We start from the raw sequence: 16,990 nt of genomic DNA, 5'->3' as shown, positions 1-16,990 counted from the left end.
CCGTACACAACACGATGTCCTTTAGGGATGTCCAGTCTCTCCATTCCTTTTTAACTTTGTAATCGATTTGGTAATGGTACGAACGCTGAAAGGTCTTCAAAACACTGATGTTCAAATAGTTTGTGAAGAAAACCTTGTTGATTTTCAGACGAAATCGTTCTCATCTTCGATGGGGAGGAAAAGTCAGAGGAGCTTTTGGATGAACTTTGGATGCACTTTGCACCGACAAAGTGAAAGATCATGCTAATGGACGTGCAGTCACTGAACGCGCCACTTACAACTTAGGGAGAGGTACTGGAAGTTGTAGAGCGTTTTACTTATCTTGGAAGTTGTATTAGTTTTGATTGTGGTTAATGCACGAATCTCCATGGCCTTTGTTAATTTGAGGCACCTATGGATTCCAAGTGGTATATCCGTGAGTCTCACTGGACACGTGTATCAAGCTACAGTGTGGCTGTTTTATTGTAGGGTCGTGAGAAGTGATCTGTTCGATAATCGAAACTGTCATGTGTTCGACAATTGTTGTCTCAGCACCATAGCTCCTGTCGATTGGTTGACGTCGGAGAATCCGTAACGAGGCGGCTATTAAGCTTGTCACATCGACTTCCACCTGAAGAATGTCTAGCAGCAGAATCTGTGTTGTTTAGGCCATGTATTGCACATGCCGAACCATGGTTTGACGAAGACTGTTGTTTTCCTGTCCAATTCAGAGTGGCTGAAGCAGAGAGGTGACCAACCCTTGACTTGACAGAGGGGTACGAAGCAGATTAAGAAACGCTTGAGTGCTGTCGTTTCTGCTTGCCTTCAAGGGTGGGCACTGCGTGATCCCCACCCACTCTGGTTGGGGACATTGCAAGATATGGCTGCCAACCGATGTTAGTGGCGTTCTTCTTAGTTTCTATACAGATTGCCTGAATAGGTGTGTGTAGGTGTACGCACCTCGGAATGATTGTTCCAAGGTACCATTGAGTAACTTCCAGTCCACCTTTATTCTTTTCTTTACAATAAGGCTTTCAAATACATCATGGTTTTACGGCAGCGAAGCATCAGTGTTGAACACTGATGTCATGCTGTCGATGATCATAATCATGATCATGATGCACAGCCAGGACAGTTACTGAGTCATTGTTCGATGGGTCGGGCAATCCAATCACATCGATCAAGCGTGAACACATTTGCTTATTCAGACGCAAAAATTCAAGCGCGTCCAACTTACGTTGGTGGAGTGGTGGAAACACGTTCGCCTCGCATATCAGATGTTCGGAGTTCAAATTCCGGTAGGGTCATTGGATGCGCATTGCTAATGAGCTCTAGGAAGAACAAAACCAGAGTTTTGTGCTTCCCTTTGGTGTGGAGTCACCAGAGTAATTACGCCAGAATCTAAGGATGACCGTTCAAACGAGAGTGGTTTGTATATGTAGAAGGTAAGAATCATTCGCATTAAAAATGGCTTTTTTAGTCTTGACACCCTGTCTTATGAATTGATTTATGCTGGGTTTACTGAATGAGTCCCTAGTGTATTATTACATTATTCTAATTTTTGTCCCTACCAATGTAGTTTTTGCCCTATCACTACCGTGCATATGTGGACATTTCCGTGTATCCTGATGAGCATTAGTTGCATAAATGATTCAGCTTCAAGCGTGTTATTCCTGAATACTACAAACCTGTGCCTGGTGCGACTGATACGAATATTCCGCTATCACCGACCTGCATAAATGCTACTAATAACCAGGCAGAAATTGGGCTGTCATCTCACGCTTCATCCCTAGTACACCGGAAGTTTACAATCTTTGGCATTCCAGTTAGTCCTGCCTCTAGATTTACTTCCGCTCGGACAGTTTTCCATGCTACATTCAAAGCAGAATGGGTTTGTGCATGCGGTAACAAATTGTCGATCACGATCCGCTTTGCACCGAATTCGTTTAGGCCGATTAGTTATCAATTGAGAAGCAACTAATCAAAAGTGTCATCCTACAACGTAGTAGCAGGATAGTAACTATATGACCATTATGTTCACTGATATTCTCTCATCCGCATTTAACCTTGTCACTGTTTCATCACTAATGTATACTTAAAGCATTTGCTTTTACGCTGATCTGTTCCGACAAATGTCTGCAGCCATCCTATCCCTCTTGTTTTAGTATAACACGCCTGCTTCTATGCCCTAGGGATTCCATGTGTTCCTTGTTATTAGGCAGTTTCTTGATTCGAATTGTTTCTGAATTTAAATCGCGACGGCCGAAGATTCTCCTCGGATTACTTTGGGGCGTCTTGCAATGGGGAAGATACAGAAATCCGAGAGCAAATAAAAAACAGCAAACAACGAGAACCTGATTGCGGCGAATTGTTTTGTGGCTTGTGGTCCCAAATTGCTGAGAAACGAACGCGACCAAAGTTGCAAGCCCAAACGTTGACAGTCATTCGAGTGTAAAGACCGGAATTAATTCAGTACTTATGACGACACCTGGCATAGTCGGAACATCGAAAATGTAGTATTTAGACAGTATTTTTAAACACTGTTCCAAAAAATCATAAAATTTAAACACCTGGGTAAAATAACCCATTATACTGCGTTGCATGCTTGTGGCACTTGATTTTTGCTGTGACATCTACACTACTTCAAAAATACCGAAACAGCGCCATCGCAATAAATGCAAGAAAGCCCCTTTTTTCGTGGTGTCTCCTCCAAGAGAGTTCCTGTGTGCTCCTGGGTAGCCGATGAATGATAGTATCCACTCTCACGTTATGACTTCAGAAAGATTACTGAGTTTCTTATCTTACTGGAAGCGTTCAGTTTTCGACATTTCCTTGCAACTGCATCTTAGTTTCTTTTGAGCCCGTAGGCTCAGCTCCATTACAAAGTTCTTTGGACTGGCCAAGCGTACTCTAACTTAGCTGTTACCTATGAAACATATGTTGGACTTCCCACCTCATAAACCTTTTGTGTTCAAATGGGTTGTCATTAAGCAAACATTTATACTGGGTTATTTTCCTGCACATCTGTGCTGCAACCATGCCGTACGGATGGACCATCACCCTGCAGACCTTCGCCCGTAGTCAGCACTGGATTCATACAGAGGTGGTCAGAGCTGTCATTTGCACCGATGACTCACTGCCTTAGCTTTCATCTCATTAGTGAACAAACATATGGCATCTAGATCTAGTTGAGTGTTCATACCGGATTCTGGAACACTTACTTCTAAGTCAAACGGTCGAAAATATCATGATGGGTTTAAATTATGATCATCGCAATGCACCTTCTTACGAGAAGCGATTTTTTCAGACCTCTAGGTAGTATTTGCAGTGCGGTCGAAAACCCAATGGTGATCTCAAAAAAGTCGTAGAGTCACGATTCCCCCGCAGACTTCTTATTGCTTCTTAGAATACAGAATTCATATAAGACACCATTTGTGAGATGATTAATTAAATACAGCAACAGTCGTAGAAAGCACTGAGCACCATGAGACTTCAAACGGTTTCCCCAGACTCAAGTGCAACTTTTTTAGTTTCACCCAATGTACAATGGCATCTGCAGTCTTAAAATAGTTCTAGAGTTAAATTTAATGTAAGTCCACTACAAGGCTAGCGCGATTCTATATGTTCTTTAGATAACTTCAGATGGCACTTTTGGTTTTTTATATTGCTTTTCTAGGAAACTTTAAAACCCATTCGTGTTTCTTTCAAATTCTTTTATTCATAAGTTTGGCGTTAATGGACGGCAATAACTGCAGAGAGACTTGTGAACTGGAGTTTTTACTACGACTGATGCTTAGAAATGGCCATAACATGCGTGATTTGCCCCATTTAGGTTGAATGTACACAAGTATATTTCGGTTATACTTTGTTACTTCGATTCATCCACATTTATCGTTCTCATAGGAGAGAAAATGTTCTCCAGGTGCCATTTGTAGGAGGGATTTCTCGCTTTTCAGTGCAACGAACTTTTTACCCCTTTTATACAAAACTCATCTGTAAAAACCTGAAAGCTAGCTAAAATCACAGAAACTTGGATTCAGCCGGTGCATTCCGAGGCATGTGTCAGACGATCCATGGAAGAAGATAGAAGCAGAGAAAAACACTGATCTGGATAAGTTTCAATAAGCCTTATGTCCATCAGGTGGTAGGAATTGTGCTGCTTAGCAGAGTTGATGCAATAACTAAAATAAAGGAAGAACTTTGTTTATTTTTCTGAATTTAATTTAATATTTATTAATAGACCATCACTGCATGCTGTTGAAAGTTTCATGTAGGTTTCAAGTATTTCCGCTCAGAAATTTTTTGTGGAGGTTCAGTTTTTCAAGCTACTTTCAGAGTGAAAAAAAATTCGACCTCCGGGCGTAAATGCCGAATCCTCTTAATGATGGATGTAACTTATGCCTTGTTTTTTTGTCGTTTTTTTGTAATTCCGTTCATTCTGCTCCCACTCTTTTCTAACTGAACCCTAGGGGCATTACGTTTTATGAATGCTAGAAGGAAATGTTCCACACAATCCTCGAATATGTTCAGCTTCATACCTAGAACCTCTGCATGTGTTTTCGAAGGGTACAAGAATTGTGGAATTCGAAGCACACTTAAAAGTTACAGATCCTAAAATTGGAAGAAAAAAGTTGGCCTTTGCTTTATTCGCTGAGCTTGGCATTTTGATTGCAAACGTTTCATGACCAGTTGAAGTGACATTATCAGTACGTTGTTAGGAAGCGTGGTTGTGCACAACCACGAACCCATCGTTACGCTCCACCATGCTCCCTAATAACGCACTGATGATGTCATCTCCATTTGTGATAAAACGTTTGCAGTCAAATTGCCCAGCTTAGCAAACAAACCAACAACCGTCTCCGCTACCTGAGCTAACATTCTTCTGTAGAGGAAATTTGTTTCAGAAAGCTGTTCAAAAAATCTACGTATTTTTTCTATTGTCAACAGTGTAGACCAAATAATTCACAACTTCGGGAATCCGAACTGTGTCAGTATTTAACATCATTGAGCTTCGACAACATTGTGAAACATACAATAAAATATTTATCTGAAAATAACTGGCGATGATTTGTAGCCGATAGAAAGGGATATGTTATTTAAAAATTCTATCACTCAAATTTTGGCTCTGACAATACATCCCCAAAGCCAAAGTGGCAGAGAACACCATCTGTGTCCTTTTCACCCTACCGACGTGTGTCGATGGCTGTATTGTAACGGAATTGAGCGCTGTGGCTTACTGAACGTGGTATTGCAAATCAACTACACATTGTCTATTTCAAAACATTACTTTCTATCAAGGAGCCAGTCAGGAGAAATCAATGAAAATTCTCTATTAGATCCCAGTTTTCGTTTGAAATTTTAGAAGCGCTTTTGAACATATATAGCTAGAATATGGTGCAATAGTTCATCATTAGCTGGAACGGTTGAGTAGAAGCTTGAAAAAATTTAACAGCCCGGTTGTCCGAATCCTAAGAGAAGATAGAATAGGTCCTGGTGTTTCGAGAGCGTGAGCTTCACCGTGGCAGTCTCAGTTCGTGCTATATCGTTGAGTAGATACTCCCCTAGTAAGGAGTTTCGACCTATATCCACTGTCAACATAAGACGTTGTATTTCTAAATACTACTGGTCCTTTTTCATCATGGCCTTAGTTTGCTTCCAAAAATCACATAAAATCCGTTTCTATCCCTCAAAATGAATGAGAACTAACCGAAATAGTGGTTTTCGACTATTTTCAAGAACTCGTCGTCCTTTTGCCCGCGGTTTTTCACACACCTCAGTTGGCGACGTTCACCGTGTGTGCATCCGCAACACGGTGATCAACTGATCATGGAGAGGATATCTTGTCTCACCCCCTTAGGCTGTTCTACTGTGCCGAAGGATTTAGGCTGTTTTCGTTATTTATTCACTACGAACATGCACACTGACAGCGCGTCAAGTGACAGTGACTTGCAGTGATCGTAAACAAATCCTTTAAAAAAACACCGTCACTGGTAGTCTTCATCTAGGAGAAAAACGAATAAAAGATGCTATCCCATCAGGACCCAAAAATTTCCGGGTGTCACATGAGAGATACGATTCAATATTCCGTTTGTCAATTGCACCGTTTCTAGCGGCGATCGCACTTTACGGGTGACATAAACGGAGGTCATATTTGCTTTGAGCACATTGGTACCAGTCACAAAATGGGATGCCAACAGGTACACGTAAAATTCTTTTATCCATGTTACATTGTAAGACAAAAACAAGTCACTGAGCGAACCTGTCACGAAGAGGATGGACCACAAAATGGTGCTTGTCTGATAAAAAGGGTCTCCTGGCCCACCAAGTTCCGAGATAGAACGTGTTGACTTTTTCCGCAGAAGTTAAACTGCCTTGGTATCCCTACACCAATACCACTGCATTTTCTCAAGACCTTTGAGCTAAAGGCCTTGTTTGACGGCTTGAACCTTTCGATTCACCAATTACATCCTAGAATTTCCCATATGCATATTTGACGAGTTTACAAGCCAATCAGGTTTCTGATCAGCTTCTAAAAAACTGCCCATGGCTATTTTTATCCACATCTTACTTGCCCGATAACAAGTGTTCTGCATCACTGGTGGCTCGCATGTAGTTCATCAGGTACTGATTGAAACAGGCGTGTGAATGACTCCGAAAATTATTNATGACTCCGAAAATTATTTTCTACTGTCGAACCTATTCAGCTTCAAAGTGCTACCCATTACAATAGTCAAATGCTCGCTGTACCTAACCCGTGTTTATGCGATGATGTTCGGATAGAGCTGATCTCTTTGGTTGAACACGAAATCTCTAAAAACATGAAATGGCTTGCTGTGAACCCTGTTGTGACCAATAAAAGTGCATTTCCGTCCACATTATTCTTTCTGAAGATACGCATACTACTACTACTTAGACGGAGTACTCCATCGGGATTTGATAAAGGCCTACGGCATTCGCTTCCAAATTCATTCTACTGGTACAGCTGGAAAGTTCCATATCCTTCCGCTCACAATGAATATCGGCTCGGGCATCGCGTTGCTGGGTTTGGTAAGTTCAGACTGCCCTGGAGTGTCAGTAATACGACTATCGTTTGTTTATTAACGGGCTAGGATAATCTGAGGTCCAATGCTCCATTCCGTATCCTTTACAAATTCGTGTGCAGCATAAAATTTGAATTCACTTGCTGAGGAATGCGCAAAAATCTTTTCCGATAATGAACTTAGATATAACACCTTCAGTTGAAGAACTTCCTGATTGAGAGATTCAGTTGGGTCTTCCGTGAAAACCAATTCCGTGTGCAAATGAGTGTAATTTGCTAGCAGCACACACCACTTTAATACTGCACAGCTTTTTTTATTCGGCTTGCCGTATATCGTCAGACGCAAACTATGGTCAACATGATGGGCAGAATAATTGAAGCAAAAAAGGCAATTACCGTCCATTGAAACCTCCGAAATACTTCCAATTCAGTGTGAACGAACCGACCAGCTGTTTCTGTCTACAGCGTATTCGTGCCGCACACTCCTTCCGTCCTAAACTATCCTGCCCGGTAGCGCCGGAAACCAGCTTCGCGAGTCTTGCGGATGATCCACCACATCGTAAGGAAGAGCGACTCCATACGTGTTGCTTAGTTTTCAAAGTCTGACTTTTCGTTGACCACGGCTAATCTTTTCGCTTTTCTGTTTAAGATATCGTATTTAATAAGGGAACAACCTTGATTACTCTTGTTTCTTTGTCACTTCCGCAGGCACCCGTGATCTGTGATATTATTATACTCAACTTGGTGGGGTCAAAGAAGATATATCAAAAGGCCAAGTTTGAAACTATTGCTGAAGAACAACAGTTGATTGCAGCACGCCGTGAGTGTAAGGTGAAACCGGGTGACCTTCCAAAATCCTCCAAGAAGAAGAAATTTAGCGCAGAAAGTGAGTCCCATTCACAAGAGAATCCTGAAAGCAATGCAGATATCATCCCCTCAGGGGACCAAAACATTGTCCCGTAAACCTTTTATCCGCGCCGGAACACATTCCCCAGTTTACTGTGTACTTCAAGCGTCTGCTGTGACTAAATTCAAATGTGGCGGAACGTGGACCTAGTTGCTTCTGTATCCTGCCTTTATCTTAATTATTCTACCTTTGTTAACTCCAAATGACTTTGGTGATGTATTTTCTGTTCCACAGAGATGCACAATTCAGATGTACTCATGTTATGTGTTATATGTTCGACTGTGTATATTTAACCACTCTCTTGTGACTACCTGGATGATACTGTATCTTTTACTATTATATTTTTGAACAAATTTCTGACTTCCTTTCCCTGCTCACTCCAAAATCCCAAGATTCATATCGGAAACCAAAGTAATTAATAATTCTGGCCGGTTCGGAACTCCATACGAGTCTTAACACGTTCAGCGGCGGATTTTGGTGCAGATTTCCTTACCTGTCGTTAATTTTCGCCAAAAACGGAGTGAATTGCAAACTAGATTGGCCTGAGTTGAGAAACATTTAACATATTTGGTGTGGGATGAAGTAATGCAAGTAACTGATGAACGTGTTGCTGATGGCAGCCAAGTTGCCAACCAAGTGAGCTAATTCCGTATAGGTTTTCGTGTATCGATCAGGTCAAGTTCTCTCAATCAACGTACTTTCGTTGCATGATTTTCAGGTTGTTAGCAGTCTTATTTATTACAGGATCTTCACCAGAGAACACTTTAAGTAGCCAAGGTGTCATATCCTTATTGCACTATGCATCATCATTTCTCAGCTGCAATGAGCATGTGGTTTCTGAATTTCTTGTTCCACTTTTGAATTTTTACTCCATTCACAGAAACCAACAGCTCATTCTACCATCTTTTGAAGTATGGCTTCCTGGGAGGATATGATGGTCGATGTAGCATGTCTGATTGGCTTTTGATCAGCTGGTCGTTGGTCTGTTCACCAAGCCTGGCAATTAGTCTTTAAACGTCTGGCCACCAAACTTGGTCATATAATCAGTTCACGCAAGCGCTCACTTATAACAAATCGTCGTTTCCAAGCTAAATGCAATGCTTGACAGGCAGATCAGCTGCGACCTGATCAACAACCATCAAGCACACCCTAGTTGCTTGTCCTGCGACATATTATCAGGAAAACTGATGTTATGTTGAAGATGAGTACATGTTTTATCTGCTGTCAGCACAACACCACCTAATAATGTGATTGAAACTACTCGACAATTCAATACCGTTTTCATCCTTTTTAGTAACAGGTTGTGGATTGCCAAAAGCTTTTTGTTCATCCATATAGAAGTTGTTGTCTCTGATCCGACGGCTGGGTGGAACCTTCTCTGCTCCCTTGTATTTTCTATCCAGTTGGAGTTTCGTTCCAGTTATTTTCCCTCCTTTGTCCGTTACTTCTCATAGCACACCTCTGCTCCACTTTCCCACTGCTGACCGACTATCGCTCGTATACTTTTACATTATGCCGTCTGAAGGTTGGTTCACCCCAGAGGGCCCATCCTGGAGATCGTGTTTTGCTACAAAAATGATTGTTGGTAGCGCATGTTGTACAGCTGTCCGTTGATTTGCTCGCTGAACTGAGTGATCAGTTATGAACTTTTCATCATCAGTCGAACTGGCATCTTTACTACGTTGTTTTGAAGCTAAATTAGGCGGTGCATAAGTGGAGGCATTAGTGACGCAACCTAACTTGTGCGTGAACTGTGTGCTCAGCCCGTAGAACAAACCAATGACTAATACTTTCGGTTGGTAACGTGTCCTATATTGTCACGCTGGAACTTGGAACCAACTTCAGTTCAACTACGACCACAGGTCCACGCATTGCTAGATACCTCTCGAGTTCTGACACAAGTAGATACCAATGTTTCAAATGTTACACTTTTGTTGGTAGATGATATAAACAGCCATACAATCAAGGCAAAAGTTATGACGCATCTTTGCTTTGAAGTTCGTAAATGAATCATGGTCTTCGGTGCTTTTCCCACTTATGTGTTCTGTCCACATTTCCCCAGTACTGACGAGGTAGCTGTCAATGCTACTAAATTTCACGGATAACTTTCAGTTTTTGGTCAGTGTCTCACCTTTTATTCAATGAATGTTTGAGTTCACAGGCGTAAGAATTGCTGAATGAACCAAAATAATCCACAAAACGTGAACTTTTCTCTAGATACTTTGGCGCCGAGACCACACCGTCTACAATGCGACCACATTATAAGTCTAAAATTGTACGGAATATGATGTAGACCCTGGAATAGAACCGACGCTGTACTCAGCCCAGGTGACGCGAAAAATGACGGCATGTTATGCTGCAACCAGAATTCTGTTTACCAGATCCTTTGTCAGCGTGTACAACGTATTGAATAAGTCATCGACATATAGCACCAGTTTCCGCACTGCCAACAGCACTGAGCGTAATATTACCACTTGGCGTCTCAGCTAAGAACATCTATTCTTACACGTGAAAAACATAGGATCCGTCGAATCAAACAATGTGTAGTTGAAACGTTGGGTCGAATTGCAGGGGGGAGGAAAGGAGATATCAGTCTCACCGAAATAACCATATTTGGCAGCCCAAGCTGAGAGTGAGCTGACCAGCGAGCCAAAATGATTAGTGTGGCAGCAAACTCGACGCACCAAAGACCAATTCAGGATAAGATCGCAGGTACATTCATAAGAACAAGTCAAATTCTCACTCCTTTTTTTCTCTCTAGCTCCAGTTAAAAGTTTGAAAATTTTCTGCCTCCAAGCCATAGCAGTGTGACAAAATATTGAAAGCTTGGGTGTTTTTTTATCGCTTTTTGACCGGTTGGCTGTTGATATGTTCATCGAGATTGGAAATTAACTAGTACGTGAGAAATGCGCGATTGGAGAGACGCTTCGTCTTCATCTTCGTGTGTTTAGATAATGTATGAAGGGTAGCTCGCGACCAACTAATTGGGCGTCACCTTTCTCGTAATTCTATTGGTCCGCGTGTGACTTGTGTTGAGTTGTGATCTGCCATTTTTGACCTGGTTGATTATCAGTTTTCGTAGCTTCCACTGGCTTGCTCTCATTTTGCATTGCGTTGCATCCCGATCTTTTCGAGAGTAATGCATTATCCCGTTTACCGTACTGTAATGACTGGTGTGCTTGCTTGGTTAGATTCCTGCAATCTAGTTCTTCGGTTTATTGGTTAGATATATCCCGATCAAGTAGATTTTTCGATTTGAATCGCGCTTTCCTGCTTTTCTTATGTTTTCTTGCACAGTTTTGAGCTCCAAACTTTCGGCCTTCCCTTGTCCGTGGTGTTTTGTTACCTGGCCAAATCCCCTTTTGTTGATGGCCTCTTCCGTGGAATGACATGCCGGTATAAATTTGTCATTTCTCCGTTCTCTTTTGATGCCTTCTTGTTCTTTGCTTACTAAATTCAATTTTCCTTCGCTTTTCGGCGTTATACTCAGCAAGGTGTTCGTAGGTTACCGTCGCATGCTGTTCTAAAAGCTTCGAATTCACATCAGCGATGTGTGAGACAGTGAATCTTTTGTCAGCCCTGTGTGCTGTTGCTTACGTCACTGTTAGCTTCCTGTACAATCATAAGATGACATTTCCCTTCCAAGCTTTTTAGTCGCTTTTCGTTGATATTCGATTCCTCGTACCAAAAACAACTGTTATACCTTGGTATCATTCACACGTTGTTATTTATCCGTACAATGTTTCAAAAGCGCAGCGGAACTTTTCATATAGATTGTGATCATTGAGAACATACTATCAATCCATGAAAAAGCATGGTTCATAATACTTCATCGTGCACACAAAGTAGCTTCCAGTGTAAATAGAACAGTTTATAGTGTGAACTCATCCGTTCTGACACTGTCCTGTTTGTGAGACTTTTGACGGAAGGAAACTAAGAGACAAGATCGAGACAGTGTGGCAGTAGTGTGACTAGAACTTCCTGGATTACAGGTAGACTGGATGAATCATGCGCAGGGACAGAACGCAGTAACTTAGTCTGGATACTACCTACAGTCGCCATACGCGAGTCAGGATTGCTGAAGTTGATGTCTGGAGTGCGGATACTCAAAGCAATTGTTCCGCAAGTAATTGAACCGATTCAGTACCACTGTGTGGTCTTGCATTAGCGTTCCAGAATTAGCGAAGTCAAAACTCATTGTCAGCCAGACTCATCGGTGCTGGTAATACCATTTTATTAGCCTACGTTAGCCGAATACTCCACTTCATTATGAAATTCAACAAGACAGAGGTCACAGGCCTTCCAGAGTTTCTGGAACATGATTTCAATATCCCACCATCTAGCTACAGCACTGCGTACAAAAGTATACTAACTGTTCAACTTCCAGCGTGAAAATCAGTTCTCACACTTCAGGTGGCCGTTTGTTTTTGTGTCCACTGTTCATTTAGTCAATGTCCAACCCAGATGAAAGGATCTGATGTCACTTGCTTAATCTCACCCTTCTTCGAGTTTCAAAACCGATTATCCATTAATCCGCCCATGGTCAATATCTGTTCATTACGTTTGACACCAAATAATTGTAGTGGCTGCTAAAAAGCCGGTGGATTTCGTAACCACATCATTCACATCGCAGCAATTAAAAAGACCGCCAGCCCTAGAGCAGTTGTTCTGGTCCTAAATCGTCCCATCGAAGCACGATAGTAAGGACGCAGATTTGTCTTACTAGCGGTGCATAGCCCTCGCCACTGCTCCACCAGCGTACGCTGGAAGAACCTGAGTACCACGGCTGAAATGGGGAACAAATGCGCTAACTGAGCAATGCGATTTGTTCGTTTGACGCCTCCAACATCACCCTTATTGAACTACTCACCCTGATGTTAGTAGCAGGTATAGGATGTTGTGGGCTAAATGGAGGGAACCTTCAAAGTGAGCTACTAAGGACCACTACTGTTGCATCCAAATAACGATTCTTAATAACAACGAAACGCGTGGTCACGGAATCATATTTCCCTAAATTCCGTGGTAAATCTTTTGGTAATTGAAATACGGCCCGATCTCCCAGGTCGTTATAATTCACCTTTAGTGCGAGGCTATTTCTATTCAAATGAGAAATCTTTACACACGCATCAGTGCATCAGGTCATCTGGTGAGACCTATACACATAACTCTTGCTGTCTTATCAAATTACTCTGTAACTTTTGACTGAGTTTCCGGAGTCAAACGAGCCGCCAACTTACAACCACGTTTTTCGTATGTCCTTGGTTAAAGACAATTATCCTTAAAATTTCGATTACCAAATACTCTGGGCTGCTCCTGGCATAAAGTGGGTTCACTGACTGCAGTGTTCCCACCGCAGTTGTACATAAGCGAGTACTTGATGGGAGATCAAAATCGCTAGAACCGCAAACAAACATGAACACGATGTTGTTGGGACAATTCATACATACGTCTACCCAAAAAAGTGCTGCTGCCCATTCCGGTACGTTGTTGGCGAAATTTTCCCACGCGTTGTTCCAGGATGAGCAGCACTGAAAACTGAAGGCGAGTACTGTCAATGTGAGTGCCCTGGAGTCCAAGCATTTCTCCGGCAAGAGACTTTTCATGACATCCCAGTAGCCATGATACTGAAGCTTCCTGACACTTATTCATCGTCTTTTGCTTGGCTTGTGTGGAGTGGGAGCAGTACGGATACACGACTCATCCAATTATTGGCGTCTTTTTCGCTACTGTTGCTCGAAAATGTAAACGTCCGGCTCTTAGTCGTTTTCTTCTGGTAAACGGGGAATTCTGAGTCTACGTACGCATCCTTCAACTTTCCTATTATGTATCGGAATTTTTTCATATATACTTGCCTGTAGGGTAATCCATGATATGTACTGATCTCGTGTTTCTGTTGACGGAAGTCCCGTTTACATCCCCAATATTTTTCTGCCGATTTTTACTAGTTCACATCAAGCAGTTGTGAAGTTTCTCGTTTTCCAAAGCTATCGTATCCGAGTAACTATCAACGTTCAGTGACGCTATCGAATAATGGTCGTAACAGAGGGAAGAAAGACGATAATTACCCAGAAACATTCCAAAAATTTCATTCTGTCGGAAATATTTGCCACCATGTCACGAAATTCTCGTGACTACAGATAATTAAAGCATTCGTGACGGGACACACTACTCATAAGGTTGCTGGAAACTCCTGGACTGCACACTACACGCTTCGACCCTCTTATAACTTATCGGGAAAGCATCACCATGGTTGTACGTTGATTCCCAACTAGGTGGTCAACATGGACTGGACTTGGGGAAATATCCCAGCCGACCCCGAACGTAACTTGATGCGACGAATTATCAGACGTCAAGTGAAGGTGAGCATGCAAACTGACCGTGAAGTTTGGTGGGCATATAAAGCCAAGGAAATGGAAGAGGTCCAGAAAACCGGTAATGCCCGAAATCATCCCGTCCTTTGATATGCACTTGGACATGCAGCCACTGAACACGCCACTTACAATCCAGTTGGAGGCGCTCGGAGTTTCGAGCGTTTTACGTATCTTGGATGTCGTATTGGTTCTGACTGTAGTGTAACGGATAAAATCAACGCACGAATCTCCAAGGCTCGGGTCGCCTTTACCAATTTAAGACACCTATGAAGTCCAAGGGGTATATCTCTGAATCTCAGTGGACATGTGTATCAGGCTACAGTGTGGCTGTTTTATTGTAGGGCCGTGAGAATTGGTCTGCTCGAGCAGCGAAACTGCCATGTGTTCGACAATTGTTGTTTCAGCACCATAGCTCCTGTCGATTGGTTGGTGTCGGTGAATCCGTAACGAGGCGGGTATAAATCTTGTCACATCGACTTCCATCTGAAGAATGTCTAGCAGCAGAATCTGTGTTGGTTAGGCCATTTATTGCACATGCCGAACCATCGTTTGCCGAAGACGGTGTTGCTTTTGTGTCCGATTCAGAGTGGCTGAAGCAGAGAGGTGACCAACCCTTGACTTGACAGAGGGATACGAAATAGATTACGAAACGCTTGAGTACTGTCGGTGCTGCTCGCCTCCAGGGGTGGGGACCGCGTGATTCCCACTGCACCTGGTTGGGGACATTGCAAGATATGGCTGCCAACCGATGTTGGTGGTGTTCGTGTCAGTTTCTATACAGATTGCCTGAATGAGTGTGCGTAGGTGTACGCACCTCGGAATGATTGTTCCAAGGTAGCATTGAGTGCCTTCCAGTTCACCTTTACTCTTTTCTTTACCATAAGGCTTTCAAATAAATCATGGTTTTATGGCAGCGAAGCGTCATTGTTGAGCACTGATGTTATGCTGCCGATGATGATGTCGAATCATTCCCAAAAGTAAACCAATCATTCTAAACAAAGGACTTCTGCCATAATGTCAATCGGGGATCCTAAATCGCTCAGGTAATGGAAGGGTGAGGACACAGATGCTTGAACGGTGAAGTCAACAGAGGCCCACTACCTGTTTAGCTTACAAGGTATTTTTCAGTCGCTGTTGCTTCCCAGTTCATTTGTTTGGTTTATCCCATACGCCGGGGGGACTTCCGGTGTACACCGTCATTCCGGTTTCGCAGGCGTTTCTTGTGGTACGAAATAAAGTGGCACTGGAGCTAATCGACGGTGCACCTAATATTAGCAGGAGGCAGCTGGTTGATCTACCTGCTTCAGCTGTGCAGTTGCATGTTCATGGAGGCTTTGAAAAGCATTTCTGACTAATACAATCAACCCGACGAAGAACAGCAGGTGCCCATGCTGTGAGTAATCGGAACAGGAGTTGGTTTAGGGAAAAGTCGTACTGCCACCTTCAATAGGATTTTAAAGGCTGTAATTTGTGCCCCCCCCCAGGCGACCAACATGTCCATTTTCTTGGAAGTAGCTTCTTCCGAGGAGGAATGGGTAATAAAATCACCACCGTCATCAAAAGCATGGCAACACCAATGCTCCTCTACCGTATGGGTAAGAAGTTGGCCCTTAAAACCACACACTCTGATCGCCCAACGGTTGACCGTGACCACCGAGGCATTATTCAATATAGTTGATATACTTTTAAAACCAAAAACGCACCTGCTGTGCGCAGCCGCATGAGGAGTGAAATATTTATGCTGTAATCCCTGCGCTCTGATGAGACCAGCCTCCTGCAGCCAAGTGGGTTAGACTTTTGAGTCATTGGCTCCGAAGAAGGGTCCTTCAGGAAAACCCTATGAACCGCTGCCTTGCGGTTCCGACTTTTGAGTCCAGGCGGAGGACCGCAAAACAAAAACCCACATCCCCCCACCACCCTGTCATTAAGACTTCTAAGTCAAAGGCTTAAGATGGGGCACCTTAACCAAACCCGTTTCTTCGGCTCTGGCAACCGGGAAGTATCATTTACCCTAGCACGTTTTCGCTTACCCGTCCTCCCCCACAGCACCTCCCCATCCATCGAGTGATGCAATGGAATCAACTCAGTATGTCGTGTCACCACACGTCCCGTTAGACTGCAGATCTGAGACTGAAAAAAGGTTTTGTTAAAATCTTTCGCGACTGTTTCCGTCCGCGGGAAGGACGGATATAGTAAACCTCGTTGGCGATACGAACGCCAGAGCTGGAAAACCCGGAAGTAGCGCAGCTAGTCGGTACGTTCGGAGTCGGCACTCGGGGTAAGGACAATTGGCAACTACTTCTTCAGTCGGCTGTTTTTGGTCAGTACGAATTTCCGGCAAAAATGATCAGGTCGAGTTACTTGGAAGCCAGCAACAGCAAGACAATCAGGGACCCAATTGAACCATGTGACTGCCGTGCCCTTTATCAACTAATACGATCGAGATCAGGTCGACTTGGAAGCCAGCAACAGCAAGACAATCAGGGACCCAATTGAACCATGTGACTGCCGTGCCCTTTATCAACTAATACGAACGATCGACCGGAGGAAAGCAACGGTCAGCGAAACGATAAGTGAAAAAGATGGCTCATTAATTCACTCGCAAAAACGTCGACTGGAGAGATGGGCCGAACACTTCGAAGAGCAGTTCAGCTGGCCTCATGCAACACAACCAGTGGAGGTAATGCATACGGG

The 16,990-nt window shown here is 43.1% G+C and overlaps 1 protein-coding gene across 1 annotated transcript; it reads left to right on the top strand.

The window, feature by feature from the left end:
* Nucleotides 1–6,750: 6,750 nt before the first annotated feature.
* Nucleotides 6,751–8,242, top strand: T265_07025 (hypothetical protein; the record flags this gene model as incomplete). The annotated part of the gene is made up of 2 exons (XM_009172446.1): nucleotides 6,751–7,026; nucleotides 7,727–8,242. The coding sequence occupies 2 exons, from the start codon at nucleotides 6,991–6,993 to the stop codon at nucleotides 7,979–7,981; spliced, it is 291 nt and encodes a 96-aa protein (XP_009170710.1).
* Nucleotides 8,243–16,990: the final 8,748 nt, after the last annotated feature.

This window comes from Opisthorchis viverrini (assembly GCF_000715545.1).
Source record: "Opisthorchis viverrini unplaced genomic scaffold opera_v5_155, whole genome shotgun sequence".
In the NCBI taxonomy this organism is placed as follows: Eukaryota; Metazoa; Platyhelminthes; class Trematoda; order Opisthorchiida; family Opisthorchiidae; genus Opisthorchis; species Opisthorchis viverrini.
This window is presented reverse-complemented; position numbering and strand designations above follow the sequence as displayed.